Source organism: Entelurus aequoreus, linkage group LG23 (genome assembly GCF_033978785.1).
Source record: "Entelurus aequoreus isolate RoL-2023_Sb linkage group LG23, RoL_Eaeq_v1.1, whole genome shotgun sequence".
NCBI classification, from domain to species: domain Eukaryota; kingdom Metazoa; phylum Chordata; class Actinopteri; order Syngnathiformes; family Syngnathidae; genus Entelurus; species Entelurus aequoreus.
In genome coordinates, this window is record NC_084753.1 from 6659404 (window position 1) to 6684706 (window position 25303).

Sequence of the window (25303 nt, forward strand, 5' to 3'; positions counted from 1 at the left end):
TATTAATATTGTGGTTCCTACATTATATATCAATATATATCAATACAGTCTGCAAGGGATACAGTCCGTAAGCACACATGATTGTGCATGCTGCTGGTCCACTAATAATACTAACCTTTAACAGTTCATTTTACTCATTTTCATTCATTACTAGTTTCTATGTAACTATTTTTATATTGTTTTACTTTCTTTTTTATTCAAGAAATGTTTTTTAATTTATTTATCTTATTTTATTTTATTCTTTTTTTTAAAAAGGACCTTATCTTCACCATACCTGGTTGTCCAAATTAGGCATAATAATGTGTTAATTCCACGACTGTATATATCGGTATCGGTTGATATCAGTATTGGTAATTAAAGAGTTGGACAATATCGGATATTGGCAAAAAAGCCATTATCGGACATCTCTAATGTAAACAAGCCTTTTGGCTTTTTGTGCCATCCATTTGCCTTTTTTTAAAGCATTACATGGATTCAATTCTTTGAAGATGTCAATAAACTTCTCAATCAACAGGAAAACACCAACAAAACAGGAAAAGCCGCCAAAATAGGAGCGCAAGACATGAACTGAAACGCTACACACGGGAAAACGGCAAAAAACTGACAGGTCGTGACAGTGCACCTGCTTTGAGACGAGAGCTGTTGTCCATCAATCAATCAATCAATCAATCAATCAATCAATGTTTACTTATATAGCCCTAAATCACGAGTGTCTCAAAGGGCTGCACCAGTCACAACGACATCCTCGGCTCAAATCCCACATCACTAGGGATGTCAGATGATATCGGACTGCCGATATTATCGGCCGATAAATGCTTTAAAATGTAATATCGGAAATTATCGGTATGGGTTTCAAAAAGTAAAATGTATGACTTTTTAAAAGGCCGCTGTGTACACGGACGTAGGGAGAAGTACAGAGCGCCAATAAACCTTAAAGGCACTGCCTTTGCGTGCCGGCCCAGTCACATAATATCTACGGCTTTTCACACACACAAGTGAATGCAAGGCATACTTGGTCAACAGCCATACAGGTCACACTGAGGGTGGCCGTATAAACAACTTTAAAGGCCTACTGAAAGCCACTACTAGCGACCACGCAGTCTGATAGTTTATATATCAATGATGAAATCTTAACATTGCAACACATTCCAATACGGCCGGGTTAACTTATAAAGTGACATTTTAAATTTCCCGCTAAACCTCCGGTTGAAAACGTCTATGTATGATGACGTATGCGCGTGACGTCAATAGTTAAACGGAAGTATTCGGACACATTGGATCCAATACAAAAAGCTCTGTTTTCACCACATAATCTGTGTTGGTGAATCTTTTGCAATTTGTTTAATGAACAATGAAGACTGCAAAGAAGAAAGTTGTAGGTGGGATCGGTGTATTAGCGGCTGGCTGCAGCAACACAACCAGGAGGACTTTGACTTGGATAGCAGACACGCTATCCGACGCTAGCCGCCGACCGCACAGATGATCGGGTGAAGTCCTTTGTCGCTCCGTCGATCGCTGGAACGCAGGTGAGCACGGGTGTTGATGAGCAGATGAGGGCTGGCTGGCGTAGGTGGATAGCTAATGTTTTTATCATAGCTCTGTGAGGTCCTGTTGCTAAGTTAGCTTCAATGGCGTCGTTAGCAACAGCATTGTTAAGCTTTGCCAGGCTGGAAAGCATTAACCGTGTAGTTACATGTCCATGGTTTAATAGTATTGTTGATCTTCTGTCTATCCTTCCAGTCAGGGGTTTATTTATTTTGTTTCTATCTGCAGTTAAGCACGATGCTATAACGTTAGCTCCGTAGCTAAAGAGCTTCGCCGATGTATTGTCGTGGAGATAAAAGTCACTGTGAATGTCCATTTCGCGTTCTCGACTCTCATTTTCAAGAGGATATAGTATCCCAGGTGGTTTAAAATACAAATCCGTGATCCACAATAGAAAAAGGAGAGAGTGTGGAATCCAATGAGCCAGCTTGTACCTAAGTTACGGTCAGAGCGAAAAAAGATACGTCCTGCACTGCACTCTAGTCCTTCACTCTCACGTTCCTCATCCACAAATCTTTCCTCCTGGCTCAAATTAATGGGGTAATCGTTGCTTTCTCTGTCTAAATGTCTCTCGCTGCTGGTGTAAACAATGGGGAAATGTGAGGAGCCTTTCAACCTGTGACGTCACGCTACTTCCGGTACAGGCAAGGCTTTTTTTTTATCAGCGACCAAAAGTTGCAAACTTTATCGTCGATGTTCTCTACTAAATCCTTTCAGCAAAAATATGGCAATATCGCGAAATGATCAAGTACGACACATAGAATGGATCTGCTATCCCCGTTTAAATAAGAAAATTTCATTTCAGTAGTCCTTTAACACTGTTACAAATAGGCGCCACACTGTGAACCCACACCAGACAAGAATGACAAACACATTTCGGGAGAACATCCGCACCGTAACACAACATAACAAATACCCGGAACCCCTTGCAGCACTAACTCTTCCGGGACGCTACAATATACACCCGCCGCTACCCACTTGGAAAACCTTGTTACATTGTTTAATGCATCCAGCGGGGCATCACAATAAATTAGGCATAATAATGTGTTCATTCCACCACTGTATATATCGGTATCGGTAATTAAGAGTTGGACAATATCGGAATATGGGTAAAAAAGCCATTATCGGACATCTCTACACATCACATCATATATTGATGCATGCTTGGTTATGGTTTGAATTCATATCCAACAATTGCGAGAAGGACTTTTTACTGTCAGTACCAGCTGCTCAGTTTCATTTTTTTTTTTTACATTTTCTGCTGGAGTTGTGACTCGGGATTTTTTCAATGCGTAAAATGAGCCTCGGCTCCAAAAAAAAAAAAAAAGGTTGAAAAACACTGTCCTACACCACACCCCCGCAATTTAACTCAGCACTCTTTTGTCCCCCCAAAAAACCCCAACACTACCTGACCCATAGCTGCACTTAAGCTTTTGGCGTCAGCTGCCGCTTTGGTTCTGGGGAGTGGGGGGGTGGGGGGGACGAGGTCAAGGGTCAATACCTGCGGAACGTTTTCCCTCATTGTCTGTGGACAAAGCACACAAACACTCACACAATGCTAAGTGCAGGCACTGAATCATCTGAGATATATTCACTCAACTTTTCCTGGTGAAGAATACAATTAAGACACACACACACACACACACACACACACACACACACACACACACACACACACACACACACACACACACACACACACACACACACACACACACACACACACACACACACACACACACACACACACACACACACACACTTACACAGTCTGCTTGAAATAAGAGAGCACGTGTCCACAGGAATGATGGGATTTGTCGTTAAAGCTCGTAGAGTTGACAAGACCCTAAAGCAGCGTTTTTCAACCGCTGTGCCGCGGCAATTACTGCAGGGTGCAGGTAAAAAGGTATCACATGCTTAAATAAAAAATAAACAAAAGGTGAGTGCCCCTAAGAAAAGGCACTGAAGCTTAGGGAAGGCTATGCAGAACGAGACTAAAACAGGCCTGGCTACGAAGTAAACAAAAACAGAATGCTGGAGGACAGCAAAGACTTACTGTGGAGCAAAGAAGGATAAAAACAACTGCGATATTCTTGATTGCTAAAACAAAGTAGATGCGGGAAATATCGCCCAAAGGAAGTCATGAAACCGTGTGCCGTGAGATACACTGCAAAAAGTCAGTGTTCAAAAACAAAAATGAGGGGTATTTTATTTGAACTAAGCAAAATTATCTGCCAATAGAACAAGAAAATTTGGCTTGTCAAGACTTTCCAAAACAAGTGAAATTAGCTAACCTCAATGAACCCAAAAATACCTTCAAATAAGTATATTCTCACTAATAACAAGTGTACTACTATATGAGTACGTATTTTGTATTGTTTCATTGAAAATAAAACAGCAAAGTCCATTTGGCTGTCATCTGTTTTAATTATCAGACACAATTGTGTCAAAGTTATGATTTTTTTTTATATATGCTTCAAAATAAGAAATGATGACTTTAAAAAAGTAGTTTTATACTTGTGAGTGTTGATGACACAACAGTTGATATTCTAGTTTCAAGCATGTTTTACTCAATATAGCTCATCAAATCTCAGCAACAAGCTGTAATATCTTACTGAGATCATTTAAAACACTTAAAACAAGTAAAACACTAACGTAAAATCTGCTTAGTGAGAAGAATTATCTTATAAGACAGAAAATAAGCAAATATCACCCTTATTTGAGATATTTCATCTTACTTAGATTGCAGTTTGTGCAGTGTGTTGTGGGAGATGATCTAATTTCACCTATTTGGGTTAAAAATATATTTTGCAAAGCAGTAATTATAGTCTGCAAATGATGTGTTGTTGTTGAGTGTTGGTGCTGTCTAGAGCTCGGCAGAGTAACCGTGTAATACTCTTCCATATCAGTAGGTGGCAGCAGGTAGCTAATTGCTTTGTAGATGCGGGAAACAGCGGGAGGCAGGGTGCAGGTAAAAAGGTGTCTAATGCTGAAACCAAAAATAAACAAAAAGTTAGTGCCCCTAAAAAAAGGCATTGAAGCTTAGGGAACAAAACTAAAACTGAACTGGCTACAAAGTAAACAAAAACAGAATGCTGGAGGACAGCAAAGACTTACTGCGGAGCAAAGACGCCGTCCACAAAGTACATCCGAACATGACATGACAATCAACAATGTCCCCACAAAGAAGGATAAAAACAACTGAAATATTCTTGACTGCTAAAACAAAGTAGATGCGGGAAATATCGCTCAAAGGAAGACATGAAACTGCTACAGGAAAATACCGAAAAAAGAGGAAAAAGCCATCAAAGTAGGAGCGCAAGACAAGAAGTAAAACACTAGACACAGGAAAACAGCAAAAAAAAGTCCAAATAAGTCAGGGTGTGATGTGACAGGTGGTGACAGTACACCTACTTTGAGACAAGAGCTATAGTGATGCATGCTTGGTTATGCTTTAAAGTCATATCCAACGACTTTTTACCGTCAACTGAGTTTCGTTTTTTTAATGATTTCTGCTGGTGGTGTGCCTCCGCATTTTTTCAACGCAAAAAAATGTGCCTTGGTTCCAAAAAGGTTGAAAAAACTGAACTGGCTGCAAAGTAAACAAAACACAAAATGCTGGACGACAGCAAAGACTTGGAGCAGCTGGCGTCCACAAAGTACACCCGTACATGACACGACAGTCCACAACGTCCCCACAAAGAAGGATAGCGTCCGCACAACTTGGATCGTCTCGATTGCGAAAGCAAAGCAGGTGCGGAGAATAGCGCTCAAGGAAGACATGAAACAATACCAACAAAACAGGAAAACAGCCACCAAAATAGGAGCGCAAGACAAGAAGTAAAACACTACACACAGGAAAACAGCAAAAAAAAGTCCAAATAAGTCAGGGTGTGATGTGACAGGTGGTGACAGTACACCTACTTTGAGACAAGAGCTATAGTGATGCATGCTTGCTTATGCTTTAAAGTCATATCCAACAATTGCCAACGACTTTTTACTGTCAACTGAGTTTCGTTTTTTTAATGATTTCTGCTGGTGGTGTCCCTCCGCATTTTTTCAACCCAAAGAATGTGCCTTGGCTCCAAAAAGGTTAAAAAACACTGACTTAAAGAGTTTAGTCCACAACTCAACTACACATGTGTTTGTGTGTGCGTGGCCTCCCCGTCCCTCGGTGTCTTATCTCCCACATAGACTTGTTATCTCTTCACACATGAACACAATTAATCCTGGCTGCTCCTCAGCACATGTTATTTATTGAATAGAGATAGTAACAGAGTGGGTGTGGACCCACAAAGAAATGCATTGTCTGACCCATTAACCTAAACCAGGGGTCGGCAACCCGCGGCTCTTTAGCGCCGCCCTAGTGGCTCTCTGGAGCTTTTTAAAAAATGTATGAAAAATGGAAAAAGATGAGGGAAAAAAAAAAGTTTTTGTTTTAATATGGTTTCTGTAGGAGGACAAACATGACGCAAACCTCCCTAATTGTTATAAATCACACTGTTTATATTAAACATGCTTCACTGATTTGAGTATTTGGCGAGCGCCGTTTTGTCCTACTAATTTTGGCGGTCCTTGAACTCACCGTATAGTTTGTTTACAAGTATAACTTTCTCCGACTTTCTAGGACGTGTTTTATGCCACTTCTTTTTCTGTCTCATTTTGTCCACCACACTTTTAACGTTGTGCGTGAATGCACAAAGGTGAGTTTTGTTGATGTTATTGACTTGTGTGGAGGGCTAATCAGACATATTTGGTCACTGCATGACTGCAAGCTTATCGATGCTAACATGCTATTTAGGCTAGCTATATGTACATATTGCATCATTATGCCTCATTTGTAGCTATATTTGAGCTCATTTAGTTTCCTTTAAGTCATCTTAATTCAATTCATAACTCATGACACAATATGGCTTCTAATTTTTTGCGGCTCCAGACAGATTTGTTTTTGTATTTTTGCTCCAATATGGCTCTTTCAACATTTTGGGTTGCCGACCCCTGACCTAAACAGAGGCTGCAACTTTGAGCAATGCAGGTCAGTGGCACCCCCTTGTGGTACTTAGTGGTAGTTGCAACTCAAAAAAGGCTTTGGCTTTAAAGTGATAGTTACTGTAACAACAATGTACCTAGGAGTGTTGTCACGATACCAATATATTAAAATATATTTTAATACTTTTTGGTACTTTTCTAAATAAAGGGCACCACAAAAAATGGCATTATTAGTTGTTTTTTTTAACAAAAAATCTTAGTATTTTTGAAACATATGTTTATTATTGCAATTTAGTCCTTAAATAAAATAGTGAACATACTAGACAACTTGTCTTTTAGTAGTAAGTAAACAAACAAAGACTCCTAATTAGTCTGCGGTAACATATTGTGTCATTTATACACCTATTAATTTGTACACATTCTGAGGGACAAACTGTAAAAAATGGATTATTAATCTACTTGTTCATTTACTGTTAATATTTCTGTTTTAACATGTTCTATTTACACTTCTGTTAAAATGTAATAATCACTTAGTCTTCTCTTCTTTGATACTTGACATTAGTTTTGGATGATACCACACATTTAGGTATCGATCTGATACCAAGTTAAAAAATAGTACCAATGATAGTCACACACACACGCACACTAGGTGTGGTGAAATTACTCTCTGCATTTGACCCATCCCCTTGTTCCACCCCCTGGGAGGTGAGGGGAGCAGTGAGCAGCAGCGGTGGCCACGCTCGGGAAACATTTGAATCATAGTAGTAGGGCTGCAAGTAACGATTAATTTGATTGTCGATTATTACTTCGATTAATCGATGAATAATCGGATAAAAGAGACAAACTACATTTCTATCCTTTCCAGTATTTTATTGGGAAAAAACAGCATACTGGCACCATACTTATTTTGATTATTGTTTCTCAGCTGTTTGTAAATGTTGCAGTTTATAAATAAAGGTTTATTAAAAAACAATAAAAAACTATTTAAAAAAACCCAAAAACAAACAAAAACAACAACCTCTGCGCATAGCATAGATCCAACGAATCGATGACTAAATTAATCGGCAACTATTTTAATAATCGATTTAATCGATTAGTTGTTGCAGCCCTACATAGTAGTATCAACTAGATACGCTCCTGTACTTGGTATCATTACAGTGGATGTTAAGTGTAGATTCACCCATAGCGTTTGTTTACATTTTGACGCCGGTGAGCTACGGTGTGTAGTGGAACATGTTTTTTTTTGGTGGGGGGGTACTATAAAGGGACAAGCAGTAGAAAATGTATGGATGGATGGTACTATGCTAATACCAATATACCGGTATATCGTCCAACCCTAGTAAAGTTCAAGTTAAAGTACCACTGATAGTCACACACCCACACTAGGTGTGGTGAAATTACCCTCTGCATTTGACCCATCACCCTTGTTCCACCCCCTGGGAGGTGAGGGGAGCAGTGAGCAGCAGCGGTGGCCACGCTCGGGAAACATTTGAATCACAGTAGTAGGGCTGCAAGTAACGATTAATTTGATTGTCGATTATTACTTCGATTAATCGATGAATAATCGGATAAAAGAGACAAACTACATTTCTATCCTTTCCAGTATTTTATTTTAAAAAAAACAGCATACTGGCACCATACTTATTTTGATTATTGTTTCTCAGCTGTTTGTAAATGTTGCAGTTTATAAATAAAGGTTTATTAAAAAACAATAAAAAACTATTTAAAAAAACCCAAAAACAAACAAAAAAAAACAACCTCTGCGCATGCGCATAGCATAGATCCAACGAATCGATGACTAAATTAATCGGCAACTATTTTAATAATCGATTTAATCGATTAGTTGTTGCAGCCCTACATAGTAGTATCAACTAGATACGCTCCTGTACTTGGTATCATTACAGTGGATGTTAGGTGTAGATTCACCCATGGCGTTTGTTTACATTTTGACGCCGGTGAGCTACGGTGTGTAGTGGAACATGTTTTTTTTTGGTGGGGGGGTACTATAAAGGGACAAGCAGTAGAAAATGTATGGATGGATGGTACTATACTAATACCAATATACCGGTATATCGTACAACCCTAGTAAAGTTCAAGTTAAAGTACCACTGATAGTCACACACACGCACACTAGGTGTGGTGAAATTACCCTCTGCATTTGACCCATCCCCTTGTTCCACCCCCTGGGAGGTGAGGGGAGCAGTGAGCAGCAGCGGTGGCCACGCTCGGGAAACATTTGAATCATAGTAGTAGGGCTGCAAGTAACGATTAATTTGATTGTCGATTATTACTTCGATTAATCGATGAATAATCGGATAAAAGAGACAAACTACATTTCTATCCTTTCCAGTATTTTATTTTAAAAAAAACAGCATACTGGCACCATACTTATTTTGATTATTGTTTCTCAGCTGTTTGTAAATGTTGCAGTTTATAAATAAAGGTTTATTAAAAAACAATAAAAAACTATTTAAAAAAACCCAAAAACAAACAAAAAAAAACAACCTCTGCGCATGCGCATAGCATAGATCCAACGAATCGATGACTAAATTAATCGGCAACTATTTTAATAATCGATTTAATCGATTAGTTGTTGCAGCCCTACATAGTAGTATCAACTAGATACGCTCCTGTACTTGGTATCATTACAGTGGATGTTAGGTGTAGATTCACCCATGGCGTTTGTTTACATTTTGACGCCGGTGAGCTACGGTGTGTAGTGGAACATGTTTTTTTTTGGTGGGGGGGTACTATAAAGGGACAAGCAGTAGAAAATGTATGGATGGATGGTACTATACTAATACCAATATACCGGTATATCGTACAACCCTAGTAAAGTTCAAGTTAAAGTACCACTGATAGTCACACACACGCACACTAGGTGTGGTGAAATTACCCTCTGCATTTGACCCATCCCCTTGTTCCACCCCCTGGGAGGTGAGGGGAGCAGTGAGCAGCAGCGGTGGCCACGCTCGGGAAACATTTGAATCATAGTAGTAGGGCTGCAAGTAACGATTAGTTTGATTGTCGATTATTACTTCTATTAATCGATGAATAATCGGATAAAAGAGACAAACTACATTTCTATCCTTTCCAGTATTTTATTTTAAAAAAACAGCATACTGGCACCATACTTATTTTGATTATTGTTTCTCAGCTGTTTGTAAATGTTGCAGTTTATAAATAAAGGTTTATTAAAAAAAAAAAAAAAAAAAAAAAACTATTAAAAAAAAAAAAACCCTCTGCGCATAGCATAGATCCAACGAATCGATGACTAAATTAATCGGCAACTATTTTGATCGATGGTGAAATTATTCTCTGTATTTGACCCATCCCCTTGTTTCACCCCCTTGGGAGGTGAGGGGAGCAGTGAGCAGCATCGGTGGCCCGCGCTCGGGAGTCATTTAAGTGATTTAAACCCCAATTCCAACCCCCAAGGCCACTGTCAGTACCATAGTCCATCAAATATACTGTAAATAATTTCATCCAGCCATTTTGGTGTATGATAATAGAAATAATAACACATGGAATAATAATAATAGGCTTTGGAGACATTAGAAAAGCAATAAAATGCTGAGTTTGTAGTGACAACAGTAATAGAATACATAGTAATGTAACAAAACAGGGTTATTCAACTAAATTGTTCTAGGGGGAACATTTGCAGGAAGTTAAGGACTGGGGGGGGGGCGGACTTCTCTCTTTTACTAATGTTTTTATTGTGAGAACCTCTTGAGTGGACATGTACTTTACCAGAATTACACATTTCCGGAAAAATAGCCCCAGTTATGCAAAACACTGGTGTTTATTTACTGCAGTGGAGGTTGTGCCAGAGCAACTCTTGGCTACATTGGGACCTCAACCACAATTTTATACTGTTTGACACAAATTGAAATCTACTTAAATGCATATTTTACACCTAATACGGAGTTATTTTGGATGGGGAAAAAATTAATTGTGCTACAACTTCGACCTAGGATTTAGCCCAGTATTATTATTATTATTATTATTAACTTTGGAGCAGGAAGGGACTATGAATAAGTTTGCAGTTAGATTTCATATGAAGTGCCGTTAATTGACTTTTATTGACATTAATTAGGGAGGTCCGATAATGGCTTTTTTGCCGATATCCGATATTGTCCAACTCTTAATTACCGGTACCGATATCAACCGATACCGATATATACAGTCGTGGAATTAACATATTATTATGCCTAATTTTGACAACCAGGTATGGTGAAGATAAGGTCCTTTTTAAAAAAATGTATAAAATAAAATAAGATAAATCAATCAATTTTTTTGGAATAATAAAGAAAGTAAAACAATATAAAAACAGTTACATAGAAACTAGTAATTAATGAAAATGAGTAAAATGAACTGTTAAAGGTTAGTACTATTAGTGGAGCAGCAGCACGCACAATCATGTGTGCTTACGGACTGTATTCCTTGCAGACTGTATTGATATATAATGTAGGAACCACAATATTAATAACAACCCTTTTGTGTGAATGAGTGTGAATGGGGGAGGGAGGTTTTTTGGGTTGGTGCACTAATTGTAAGTGTATCTTGTGTTTTTTATGTGGATTTAAAAAAAAAAAAAAATAATTAAAAAAAAAAAAAAAAAACGATACCGATAATAAAAAAAAACGATACCGATAATTTCCGATATTACATTTTAAAGCATTTATCGGCCGATAATATCGGACATCTCTAACATTGATTGACATTTTAAATTCAATAGTTATTAGCCCCCCCCCTTGACGTTATATAGCTTATATAGCAAGTTGATTTTATGTTCGATCATATTAATAATAATTAGCTTTATTGTCTCAGAGGAGAAATTTGTCATGGACATCAAGACACAGCGTTTTACTTACATACATACATACATACATACATACATACATACATACATACATACATACATACAGTACATATATACATACATACATACATACATACGTACATACATACATACATACATACAGTACATATATACATACATACATACATACAGTACATACATACATACATACATACATACATACATACATACATACAGTACATATATACATACATACATACAGTACATATATACATACATACATACATACATATATACATACATACATACATACATACATACATACATACAGTACACATATACATACATACATACAGTACATATATACATACAGTACATACATACATACAGTACATATATACTTACATACATACATACATACATACATACATACATACAGTACATATATACATGCATACATACAGTACATATATACATACATACATACAGTACATACATACATACAGTACATATATACATACATACATACATACAGTACATATATACATACATACATACATACATACAGTACATACATACATGCATACATACATACAGTACATATATACATACATACATACATACAGTACATATATACATACATACATACATACATACAGTACATATATACATAAATAAATACATACAGTGACGACAGTGAACAGCGCGCAGGTATATCAATTAGTTATGACATACATACAGTACATATATACATACATACATACATACATACATATATACATACATACATACATACATACATACATACATACATACATACAGTACACATATACATACATACATACATACATACAGTACATATATACATACAGTACATACATACATACAGTACATATATACTTACATACATACATACATACATACATACATACATACAGTACATATATACATACATACATACAGTACATATATACATACATACATACAGTACATACATACATACAGTACATATATACATACATACATACATACAGTACATATATACATACATACATACATACATACAGTACATACATACATGCATACATACATACAGTACATATATACATACATACATACATACAGTACATATATACATACATACATACATACATACAGTACATATATACATAAATAAATACATACAGTGACGACAGTGAACAGCGCGCAGGTATATCAATTAGTTATGACAGTGTTTTTCAACCACTGTGCCGCGGCACATAGTGTGCCGTGAGATACAGTCTGGTGTGCCGTGGGAGATTTTCTAATTTCACCTATTTGGGTTAAAAATAATTTTTGCAAAGCAGTAATTATAGTCTGCAAATGATGTGTTGTTGTTGAGTGTCGGTGCTGTCTAGAGCTCGGCAGAGTAACCGTGTAATACTCTTCCATATCAGTAGGTGGCAGCCGGTAGCTAATTGCTTTGTAGATGTGGGAAACAGCGGGAGGCAGGGTGCAGGTAAAAAGGTGTCTAATGCAAAAAAAATAAACAAAAGGTGAGTGCCCCTAAGAAAAGGCATTGAAGCTTAGGGAAGGCTATGCAGAACGAGACTAAAACTGAACTGGCTGCAAAGTAAACAAAAACAGAATGCTGGACGACAGCAAAGACTTACTGTGGAGCAAAGACAACGTACATTTGAACATGACATGTCAATCAACAATGTCCCCACAAAGAAGGATGAAAACAACTAAAATATTCTTGATTGCTAAAACAAAGTAGATGCGGGAAATATCGCTCAAAGGAAGACGTGAAACTGCTACAGGAAAATACCAAAAAGGGAGAAAATGCCACCAAAATAGGAGCGCAAGACAAGAAGTAAAACACTACACCCAGGAAAACAGCCAAAAAGTCCAAATAAGTCAGGGTGTGATGTGACAGGTGGTGACAGTACACCTACTTTGAGACAAGAGCTATAGTGATGCAAGCTTGGTTATGCTTTAAAGTCATATCCAACAATTGTATCGTTTTTTAAAGTAGGATATAGAGACCACACAAATCCACTCTTCATTAGGGCAGCATTATTAAAACTAAAAGACATTGTACAATTGCATACTCTGGTAAAACTAAAAACTTTTGAATATAAGGTGTGTGTTATGATTGGAGGAGGGAGTTGTGACAGCACAGAACCACAAGGGGGCAATAAAGCTCTATGCTTTATTATATACTGTATACACAGAATATATATAATAGTTAAACAATAATTATGACGCAACAATAACGACTTTTTACTGTCAACTGAGTTTAGTTTTTTAATGATTTCTGCTGGAGGTGTGCCTCCGCATTTTTTCAACGCAAAAAATGTCTCTTGGCTCAAAAAAAGGTTGAAAAACACTTGAGTTATGAGATCACACATTACACACCTCCCTATTGCCCTATCCCAATATTGCACTCCTTATTATTATTATTAACACGTATTAAGCAAGAATTAACACGTATTAAGCATTAGTACTCATATGTACTGAGCATTAGTACTCATATGTACTGAGCATTAGTACTCATATGTACTGAGTATTAGTACTCATATGTACTGAGCATTAGTACTCATATGTACTGAGCATTAGTACTCATATGTACTGAGCATTAGTACTCATATGTACTGAGCATTAGTACTCATATGTACTGAGCATTGGTACTCATATGTACTGAGCATTAGTACTCATATGTACTGAGCATTAGTACTCATATGTACTGAGTATTCGTACTCATATGTACTGAGCATTAGTACTCATATGTACTGAGTATTAGTACTCATATGTACTGAGCATTAGTACTCATATGTACTGAGCATTAGTACTCATATGTACTGAGTATTAGTACTCATATGTACTGAGCATTAGTACTCATATGTACTGAGCATTAGTACTCATATGTACTGAGTATTAGTACTCATATGTACTGAGCATTAGTACTCATATGTACTACTGAGCATTAGTACTCATATGTACTACTGAGCATTAGTACTCATATGTACTGAGTATTAGTACTCATATGTACTGAGCATTAGTACTAAAGTGAGCTCCTACAGTGGCTTAGGAAAGGTGCAGTAAATCAGCTGAGGTTGCTGTTCTAAAATTACATTTCAGGAGAACAATGACAAACAAAAGGCCTGACGTAACGTCCATGTGTTGCAAAGTGAAGGACACGCTTTTAAGTTGGATAAAGGGTCAAAGTTCAGAGTTCACTACACATAGGTTAAATACAGTTTCCCGTATAACACAATGACATTGTTACAATGCTCAATTGTTCTACCTTATTTCAATTATTGTGCAGAATTATGGGGTGGTCCGGATCATGTTTTCGTTATGTTCTTTTAGTTTAACTCCATAGTTCCTGTTTTTTTGTGCACTCTTGTTTGTTTTGGTTGCCATGGTGGCATATGATTATTGCTCGTTTCAGGTCTGATTCTATAGTTATGCTAGTTATTGGTTTCATGCCACAGTTTCATGTTGTTCCATGCCGTTGTTCATGTTAGTTGTTTCATGCCACAGTTTCATGTTGTTCCATGCCATAGTTCATGTTAGTTGTTTCATGCCACAGTTTCATAGTTGTTCCATGCCATAGTTCATGTTAGTTGTTTCATGCCACATTTTCATAGTTGTTCCATGCCGTAGTTCATATTAGTTGTTTCATGCCACAGTTTCATAGTTGTTCCATGCCATAATTCATGTTAGTTGTTTCATGCCACAGTTTCATAGTTGTTCCATGCCATAGTTTATGTTAGCTGTTTCATGCCACAGTTTCATAGTTGTTCCATGCCATAGTTCATGTTAGTTGTTTCATGCCTCAGTTTCATAGTTGTTCCATGCCATAGTTCATGTTAGTTGTTTCATGCCACAGTTTCACAGTTGTTCCATGCCATAGTTATGTTAGTTGTTTGTTTCTTGCTATGCTATAGTTTATGCTAGTTGTTTGCTTCACGCTATTGTCACGCAACCCTCTACGTAAGTCTTGTTCATTTCATGCCACAGTTAGAGAGTTTTTTGCCTGTTATTTTGTAGTTTGATTAATAAATATGTTCCTACCTGCAAGCCTTGTCCGGAATAGTCAGTTTGCATCCCGGGAGAACAAACCTCGCAGTAAGCTGCGACTTTAAAGGCACTGCCTTTGCGTACCGGCCCAGTCACATAATATCTACGGCTTTTCACACACACAAGTGAATGCAAGGCATACTTGGTCAACAGCCATACAGGTCACACTGAGGGTGGCCGTATAAACAAGTTTAACACTGTTACAAATATGCGCCACACTGTGAACCCACACCAAACAAGAATGACAAACACATTTCGGGAGAACATCCGCACCGTAACACAACATAAACACAACAGAACAAATACCCGAAACCCCTTGCAGCACTAACTCTTCCGGGACGCTACAGTATGCACCCCCCGCTACCCCCTAAACCCCCCTCACCCACCCCCACCTCAACCCCGCCCACCTCAACCTCCTCATGCTCTCTCAGGGAGAGCATGTCCCAAATTCCAAGCTGCTGTTTTGAGGCATGTTAAAGAAAAATAATGCACTTTGTGACTTCAATAATAAATATTGGCATTTTTTTTTTTCCATAACTTGAGTTGATTTATTTTGGAAAACCTTGTTACATTGTTTAATGCATCCAGCGGGGCATCACAACAAAATTAGGCATAATAATGTGTTAATTCCACCACTGTATATATCGGTATCGGTTTATATCGGAATCTGTAATTAAGAGTTGGACAAAATCGGGATATCTGCAAAAAAGCCATTATCGGACATCTCTACCGAAAAGTTTTGAAATAATTTTGGTACCGGTACCAAAATATTGGTATGGGGACAACACTCTTGCCCGCCTTGAAAGCAGTCAGAATATGTCTCCCTATGCTCATCTGAATGAGAAGGCATTTCAAATGAAAAAGTAATCGCGCTCACATTATTGGCGGTATTTAGTTAGTACCTGTTGTATTTAGGCCAGATGATTGCTGCCGCCTGCTATGACATCGGTGCGGTTCAAAAATCGACATTGGGTTATTGCCTGCTGTTTGTTGAAATGTTTCAGCACATTGCCCATATGTCCTCCTCTTGATGAAATAGCAACTTCACAATTCATCACAAGTAGCGGCGTTTGCACTTTTTCCTCGTAAAATGCCGCAAACGTCAGACCGCTTCTTCCGCCCGGACGTTGCCGTGTTGCTGTGTGACACCACTACGCACGTTGCATGATGACGCCATTCCACGGCCATGTTTAGAAGTGATTAGTGGTGCACTCAGGATGCTGACCTTTGACTTTTTAATTCCTCTTGGGGTTATTTCATCCAAACGGCTTTTCTTACGGAAGTGGACAAATCAATGTACTAAAAGACCTCCATTTATTGGAGTAATTTCCCTACTGTTTTTCCTTTTATCAAGCACAGTAAATGAAATGGTTCACACTTTTGCAAAGCGTGAAGCTGATCATTAATTGAAGCCCTCGTTAGCAATCAGTCCTCTGTGTGAACAGCAACCTCTGAGGATAAAAATTCCCGCTGTAAAGCAACAAATAAAACGAGCTTAAGGACGCCACGTTGCGTAAGGGGGTGTGGACGCGTAGTAAAGAGTCTTGTTTTACACCACGTCCCTCGCCACCAGCCCTTGGATCGACTTTCAGTAGCGTAATCCCATCCTTAACAGGAGGTCTTTGTTAATTTGAACACTAGAAGCTACACTTCTTTTCAAATTTAATCAGGAATTAATCACCATTGTGGTTTTTCAGCCAGAATGTGTCATACCTATTTGTAATTTTTTTTAAAACATTGTCAAAAACAGGCTGTCACACGGCAACCACCATCCTAACTTTAGATAAACTCTACGTCCATAGCACCCGTCACCCAGGGGGGGTCCCCACATCTGCGGTCCCCTCCAAGGTTTCTCATTGTCCCACTATGGACTGGACTCTCACAATATTATGCTAGATCCATTATGGACTGGACTCTCACAATATTATGCTAGATCCATTATGGACTGGACTCTCACAATATTATGCTAGATCCACTATGGACTGGACTCTCACACTATTATGTTAGATCCACTATGGACTGGACTCTCACACTATTATGCTAGATCCACTAAGGACTGGACTCTCACACTATTATGTTAGATCCACTTTGGACTGGACTCTCACTATTATGTAACATCCACTATGGACTGGACTCTCCCTATTATGTTAGATCCACTATGGACTGGACTCTCACTATTATGTTAGATCCACTATGGACTGGACTCTCACACTATTATGTTAGATCCACTATGGACTAGACTTTCACACTATTATGTTAGATCCACTATGGACTGGACTCTCACTATTATGTTAGATCCACTATGGACTGGACTCTCACTATTATGTTAGATCCACTATGGACTGGACTTTCACTATTATGTTAGATCCACTATGGACTGGACTCTCACTATTATGTTAGATCCACTATGGACTGGACTCTCACACTATTATGTTACATCCACTATGGACTGGACTCTCACAATATTATGTTAGATCCACTATGGACTGGACTCTCACTAATATGTTAGATCCACTATGGACTGGACTCTCACTATTATGTTAGATCCACTATGGACTGGACTCTCACTATTATGTTAGATCCACTATGGACTGGACTTTTACACTATTATGTTACATTCACTATGGACTGGACTCTCAATATTATGTTAGATCCACTATGGACTGGACTCTCACACTATTATGTTAGATCCACTATGGACTGGACTCTCACAATATTATGTTAGATCCACTATGGACTGGACTCTCACTATTATGTTAGATCCACTATGGACTGGACACCCACAATATTATGCTAGATCCACTCGACGTCCATTGCACCGGTCGCCCTAGGGGTGGGGGTCCCCACATCTGCGGTCCCCTTTCTCATTGTCCCATTGGGTTTAGTTTTTCCTTGCCCTGATGTGGGATCTAAGCCGAGGATGTCGTTGTGGCTTGTGCAGCCCTTTGAGACACTCGTGATTTAGGGCTATATAAGTAAACATTGATTGATTGATTGATAACTTTGTCTCTAAGGGCGCCTGTGTTCTTGTTGTGTTCATTTCTACTTAGCTTTTCCCTTTAATGGCTCTCCTAATAGTTGGAATATAATAACTACTATGACAAACAGGTGCCACTTTTGTAGAGTTTATGGTCTTCCACTTTCAACTGCATTTGACAAGTCCCTTCTGGCAACCTGAGGCCACATGTCAGCGCCTTCATGAGAGTCTCCAGAAATAGACGCCATTGTGAAAAAAAATGTTGTACCCAGCCTCCACGTGTCCTTGTTGGCCAAAGAGATCACCCTAAGGCCTTGCATGGCCGACAATATTCTCTACAGTCAACTGGAATATTATGTTGTGTTGTGCCTAAGATTACATATCAGATACAGGAGTGTGGGTGTCTGGGGAGTTGCAGACTGGGGAGTAAGGTGCAAGGGAGGGTAGAAGAGCAGCAAAGAGAGGAGTGGTTGCCTTGCCGGCAGATGGACGGAAAGGCGGGGCCTTGGTCACAGAAAACAGAAAGAGTTGCAGGGAGGGGAAAAAAGGACGGACGGACTCTGGTTTCAGCACTGCTGCTACCAGAGTTGACTGGATTCCTAACCTTGCAGCACTCTATTCTCAAAGACAAGACTCTGGGGGACTAACCAAGCCAAGCGTACAGTTCAGCCTGTGTCATGCTTGATTCCGGCTTCATCACGTGGACTTCCTGAGATCTGCCTGAAAATCCTGCGTGTCTAAACTTGGACCTTTGCTTTTCCTTACTCCATCATCAGCCTAACCGCCTCATCCTAATCCACACGGGACATCTCATCTGGAAAGAGAAGGAAATGTTCCTGACAGTGGGAACTTTGATTGTTTGCAAGCAATAGTCAGTGGACGCTGGTCTTCATCTTTAGTACTATTGAGCCTAAAGACTTTAATGCTCTGGTTGTAACAACAACAAAAACCAGAGCACACATTGTCATGGGCACTTCTCAGAAGGGAAGGTTTTTGGATTGCAGGAGGATCTATTTCGTGTCAAGGAAGGTTGTGACCAGAAGATGTCTCTTGGAGTAATTTTATTGCGTAGAATGGAATCCTATAGTTTGGTTGTAGAGTACGTGCACAGATCTGGATCATGTTCCCAAAAATGTGAAGAATCTCGTGACCAGTAGTTCGAGGCTTCTGAGGATCGTCATTCCCACTTAAGACAACAAGAACACTCTTGGACTTCATCTTTTGAGGATGAGAGGGGATCGCAGGTCGTCGTCTTTCCACAAGGACAAACCGGCCGGTTTGTCGCGGGCTCTCAGCTGGCTCAGCGTGTCCACCCTCTCCCGCCAGAGCCGACACCTCTTTTACAGCCAGAACGAGCTTCACGTGGTCCACAACCGCCGCCCGTCCTCTCATCGCCCGCACCGCGACCACCGCGCGTCAGATGAGAGTGACGACGACGACGACGACTGGGTGTACCAGCCTCAGCACAAGATAGGTTGTCGTTATTAATCCTGTTCCAGAAGTGTTATTGAACTACATTATTGAAAGCACGTGGTGTGGCGACACAAACCGACTTTGTTCTCTGACAGGAAGACAGTGAAGTACTTGTTTACAAGCACATGCTACACAAACAAATACTGTTGTCGTAGAGAGCATGTGAGAGGTGTTGCTGGGGTTTTAGCAGGATGCTAAAGGCAGTGTTTTGCAACCATTTTTGAGCCAAGGCACATTTTTTTGCGTTGAAAAAATGCAGAGGCACACCACCAGCAGAAATCATTAAAAAATGAAACTCGGTTGACAGTAAAAAGTCGCAATTGTTGGATATGACTTTAAACCAGGGGTGGGCAATTAATTTTTACCGGGGGCCGCATGAGCACCCCGAGCACTCAATATTATTTTTGATATATACCGTAAGATAAATAATAATAATAATAATAATACTTTCATTTAACCTAACTTAACTTTATACCAAAAGCACTGCTTTGGAAATCATTTGTACCCCTTTCAGAGATCACATTTAGTTCCCCTTAAACATCCTCATGTTGCACAATGAAATGTAAGCATAGGATGAAGTGTGCATTCCTGTAACTTTCTCTAGTAACAGCATTCCATGATTAATATCAATAAATTAACATTAATAATAAACGACAGTAAAATAAGCACACATATGACTGAGGAGTCATAGTGTAACTTTGTGTGGTGTTTGAGTTGTCCGACTTTTTGTGTGGCCATAAATGCACCAGTGGTTTAGTGGTATGCGTGTTGGTGACAGATGACAAGTTGGTTTTGGCCTGGTTTGTACGGCAGAAAATGACTAGTTTTTTTGGATAGAAGTGTTTTACTCATGTTTTTGGTTCTGGTTATGGCCGAATATAAACAGTTTTGCTCAATAAAGTGATCGATATAATTCCTGGCCTGGAAGCATCTCGATAGACGTTAAAATAATTGAACGGTGTTCAATTGAAGGGTGTTGACGAACACCGTTAGGGCCGCTTGTTGTCACTGTCACTCAGAGTTGCATTGCAAAATTACACAGAATAAATGTGTTTATTTTGTTTAGAATTCAGATGGGATTTGATTTGGTGCGCGGCATATATTTGCTGTGCGCAGAGGACGCTTGAGCAGTGCGCAATTGCGCAGGCGCGCACCTTAGAGGGAACGTTGCTTGGCAGTCCATGTCTTGTTGAAAACACGCCATTCGTCATCAACTTTTCTCTTTTTAGCGTCTCGGGTGTAAACCGTGCATCACTTGTCGCTGCATGTGCACCTTCACAGGTTACACACGGACATACGCCCATAAATAACACTTTTCAAAATAAAAGCAGCACAGTACGACATAGATGTTTTTTCAACTTTATTTTGTAATTTGTGATTGCCGCTGTTCACATTCACTCACAATCACGCATGCGCATACGTCCACACGGAAGTAATACAAATAACGCTTTTCAAAACAAAAGCAGCACCGTTGTATTGCACACTCGACATACATACTTTTTAAAATATATTTTGTAATTTATGATTGGCCTCACGCGGGCCGGACTGGGACGCACAAAGGGCCGGATGTGGCCCGCGGGCCGCAGAATGCCCAGGTCTGGCTTAAACCATAACCCAGCATGCATCCTCCAAATGTTAATCAAATTTTGAATTGTACAAGGTCTTGCTTCCTACTTCTTAAAATACAATACAAGCGCTCATAATTACAGGCATAATAATGATTATTCCATAAGTCATCCGTGTAAAACCCAAGGCCCAAGGGCCAGATCTGGCTCGCCACAATATGTAATGTGGTCCGCCACAATATTTAATTTGGCCTGCAAAAGGCTGGAAATTATGTTTTTGTTCTTTTAACGTTGACAGAAAATATATATACTGCATGCAATAGCACAGTGTTTTTCAACCTTTTTTGAGCCAAGGCACATTTTTTTGCGTTGAAAAAATGCGGAGGCACACCACCAGCAGAAATCATTAAAAAACGGAACTCATTTGACAGTAAAAAGTCGTCGTCGCAATTGTTGGATATGACTTTAAAGCATAACCAAGCATGCATCACTATAGCTCTTGTCTCAAAGTAGGTGTACTGTCACCACCTGTCACATCACGCCCTGACTTATTTGGACTTTTTTGCTGTTTTCCTGTGTGTAGTGTTTTACTTCTTGTCTTGCGCTCCTATTTTGGTGGCTTTTTCTCTTCTTTCTGTATTTTCCTGTAGCAGTTTTCATGTCTTCCATTGAGCGATATTTCCCGCATCTACTTTGTTTTAGCAGTCAAGAATATTTCAGTTGTTTTTATACTTCTTTGTGGGGACATTGTTGATTGTCATGTCATGTTCGGATGTACTTTGTGGACGCCGTCTTTGCTCCACAGTAAGTCTTTGCTGTCCTCCAGCATTCTGTTTTTGTTCGTTCTGCATAGCCTTCCCTAAGCTTCAATGCCTTTTCTTAGGGGCACTCACATTTTGTTTATTTTTGGTTTCAGCATTAGACACCTTTTTTACCTGCAACTACAAAGCAATTAGCTACCGGCTACCACCTACTGATATGGAAGAGTATTACACGGTTACTCTCTAGAGAGCACAGACACTCAACAACAACACATCATTTGCAGACTATAATTACTGCTTTGCATACAATATTTTTAACCCAAATAGGTGAAATTAGATAATCTCTCACAGCACACCAGACTGTATCCCACGGCACACTAGTTGAAAAACACTGGCTTAAGGGGTTAAAGGATGTCGTAAAGTAAACAATGGTGCTTTGTACATTGTGGAAATAGCTGATGTCATGGTCATGATGAATTTACAGGCTGGCAATAATGTGTGGGTCTCTTCAGCTGTTAGAAAACAAGTCCCCCGCTATCAAATTTCCCCGATTAAGCTAATTAGTTATGGATCAGTTAGCTACGGTGTCAGTTAGCTTGTAACTGTAGCCTTACCTTTACCTGAGACTTGAAACGGACACCTCTCTCATTAACGTTGAGCTTATCTGCTGTCATCTCTGGCTTCGTTTTGCCCAGATTAGTCGGACCTAATTTGACATGCAAATTTGTCAATAAGCAGCCTTGTAAAAATCTGTTTAAATTCACCGCTATGTTGGAAGCGACTGCCTGCCAGGACCCCGACACATTCTGCAGCAGTGTGTTTGCCTACGTTGCACGTTAAAAAAAACAATTACGGATGTTGCGCTTGTGCAAGAGTGGAATGGAGTTCAGGAGCATTCCGTCGTCTTCAAATCCAGTTTTGTCCAGTCAGCTTATCTGGGCTACAAGTCTGTTTTAATACAGTAATCGACTTTTAAACAGATTTAATGGGCAAGTTGTACAGGCGGTCACGGATTTTTAGTAGTTCTTTCCTGGTTCAGAGTGATCACATCTGTGGCAGACAAGTGTGAAAAGACCCTCAGTGTTCTGAGTAATGGTGATTCGGCGGTCTTGACCGTGTGGTTTGACCCCTCTCAAGTAGAACAATAATAATAAGTAGGGCTGCAACAACTAATCAATTAAATCGATTATAAAAATAGTTGGCGATTAATTTAGTCATCGATTCGTTGGATCTATGCTATTTTTATTTTTTTTAATTTATTTTTATTTTATTTTTAATTTTTATAAACCTTTATTTATAAACTGCAACATGTACAAACAGCTGAGAAACAATAATCAAAATAAGTATGGTGCCAGTATGCTGTTTTTTCCCCCAATAAAATACTGGAAAGGATAGAAATGTAGTTTGTCTCTTTTATCCGATTATTCATCGATTAATCGAAGTAATAATCGACAGATTAATCGATTATCAAATTAATCGTTAGTTGCAGCCCTGATAATAAGCCATGTGATTGCCTCATTGGAACACTTCACTAAGCGTCAATAAACCCCCGTATTGTTGATGTTTATCACATATCTCACTCAATCTGTCGCGTGTGGCCCCGCCTCCTTGAACCCTATTTGCCAAAAACAGATCAGGACTGCACATGACTGGAATGCTTTGAGCTCCTGACATTTTTTTCCTCCCAAAGTCAAAGGGCACAATGGCCAAACACAGATCAAGCGCCTGTCAACCGTTTTGGAAGGTCGGGCGGGGGGGGGGGGGGGGGGCTTCTGGGTATTTGTTCTGTTTAGGGCTGCAACTAACGATTAATTTGATAATCGATTAATCTGTCGATTATTACTTCGATTAATCGATTAATAATCGGATAAAAGAGACAAACTACATTTCTATCCTTTCCAGTATTTTATTGAGAAAAAAAACAGCATACTGGCACCATACTTATTTTGATTATTGTTTCTCAGCTGTTTGTACATGTTGCAGTTTATAAATAAAGGTTTATTTAAATAAAAAAAATAATTAAAAAAAAAAAAAAAATTACCTCTGCGCATAGCATAGATCCAACGAATCGATGACTAAATTAATCGCCAGCTATTTTTATAATCGATTAATCGATTAGTTGTTGCAGCCCTAGTTCTGTTGTGTTTATGTTGTGTTACGGTGCGGATGTTCTCCCGAAATGTGTTTGTCATTCTTGTTTGGTGTGGGTTCACAGTGTGGCGCATATTTGTAACAGTGTTAAAGTTGTTTATACGGCCACCCTCAGTGTGACCTGTATGGCTGTTGAGCAAGTATGCGTTGCATTCACTTGTGTGTGTGAGAAGCCATAGATATTATGTGACTGCAGTGTTTCCCATAAACTGCCAAGATACCTGTGGCGGTGGGGGGGCGTGGCTATGGGCGTGGTCACCATGACATCATTGATTAATTTGCATAATTTACTACAATGATATTATTTTCTCTAAAAAGGCTCAAAAAATGTATACTTACTAATTAATAATAATAGTTTTGTTTTAAACGTCCATCCATCCATTTTACAATATAATTACAACACTAAATGTACATATTTATATACAGAGTTGAACAATAAGTTATTCACTGAAATATATTTATTAATTGTGGTTCTTACAAAAAATATATCTTATAAAAATATAAAAGCTAAAATGTCTCTTAAAGCTCCGCCCCTTTAATTAGTGCATAGTAAATAATTTAACTTTAGCCTACTACTACAACCATATTATTTACCAGCAACATAAAGTGAAACAGAGGCAGAGGTGTCCTGCCACAGTCAGTAACAAATAAACAGAAAACAGTAGTGGTGGTAGATAGACACAAAGCTTCATCAAACATCTGATCCACTGAACAAAGAGCTCCAAAAATCTTGATCCTACACTTCTCTTTTGTAAAGTAAATCTGAACAGCCATATGGGCATCTACATCAACTATAGGATTTGCCTGAGAAGCTGGACAGGACACCAAAAAAATAAAAAAAAATAAAAAAAATCTATTTGTGGCGGCCTTAATTCTTTTGTGGCGGGCCGCCACAAATAAATGAATGTGTGGGAAACACTGATATATAAATATATATAAATAAATAAATAGA

General features: G+C 38.9%; 1 protein-coding gene across 4 annotated transcripts in view; it reads left to right on the forward strand.

Annotated features, from left to right (window-relative positions):
* LOC133640923 (NHS-like protein 1) overlaps nt 1-25303 on the forward strand; it is a 309204-nt gene that overhangs the window by 128585 nt on the left and 155316 nt on the right. Inside the window, exon 1 of one of the 4 annotated variants that reach the window (XM_062034631.1) lies at nt 19007-19875. The exons of the other annotated variants lie outside the window; for them this stretch is intronic. Coding sequence (XP_061890615.1) covers nt 19629-19875 — 247 coding nt within the window. The 5' untranslated portion in view covers nt 19007-19628. Of the gene's footprint in view, nt 1-19006; nt 19876-25303 lie in introns of those variants that run through there. 4 annotated transcript variants of the gene reach the window in all.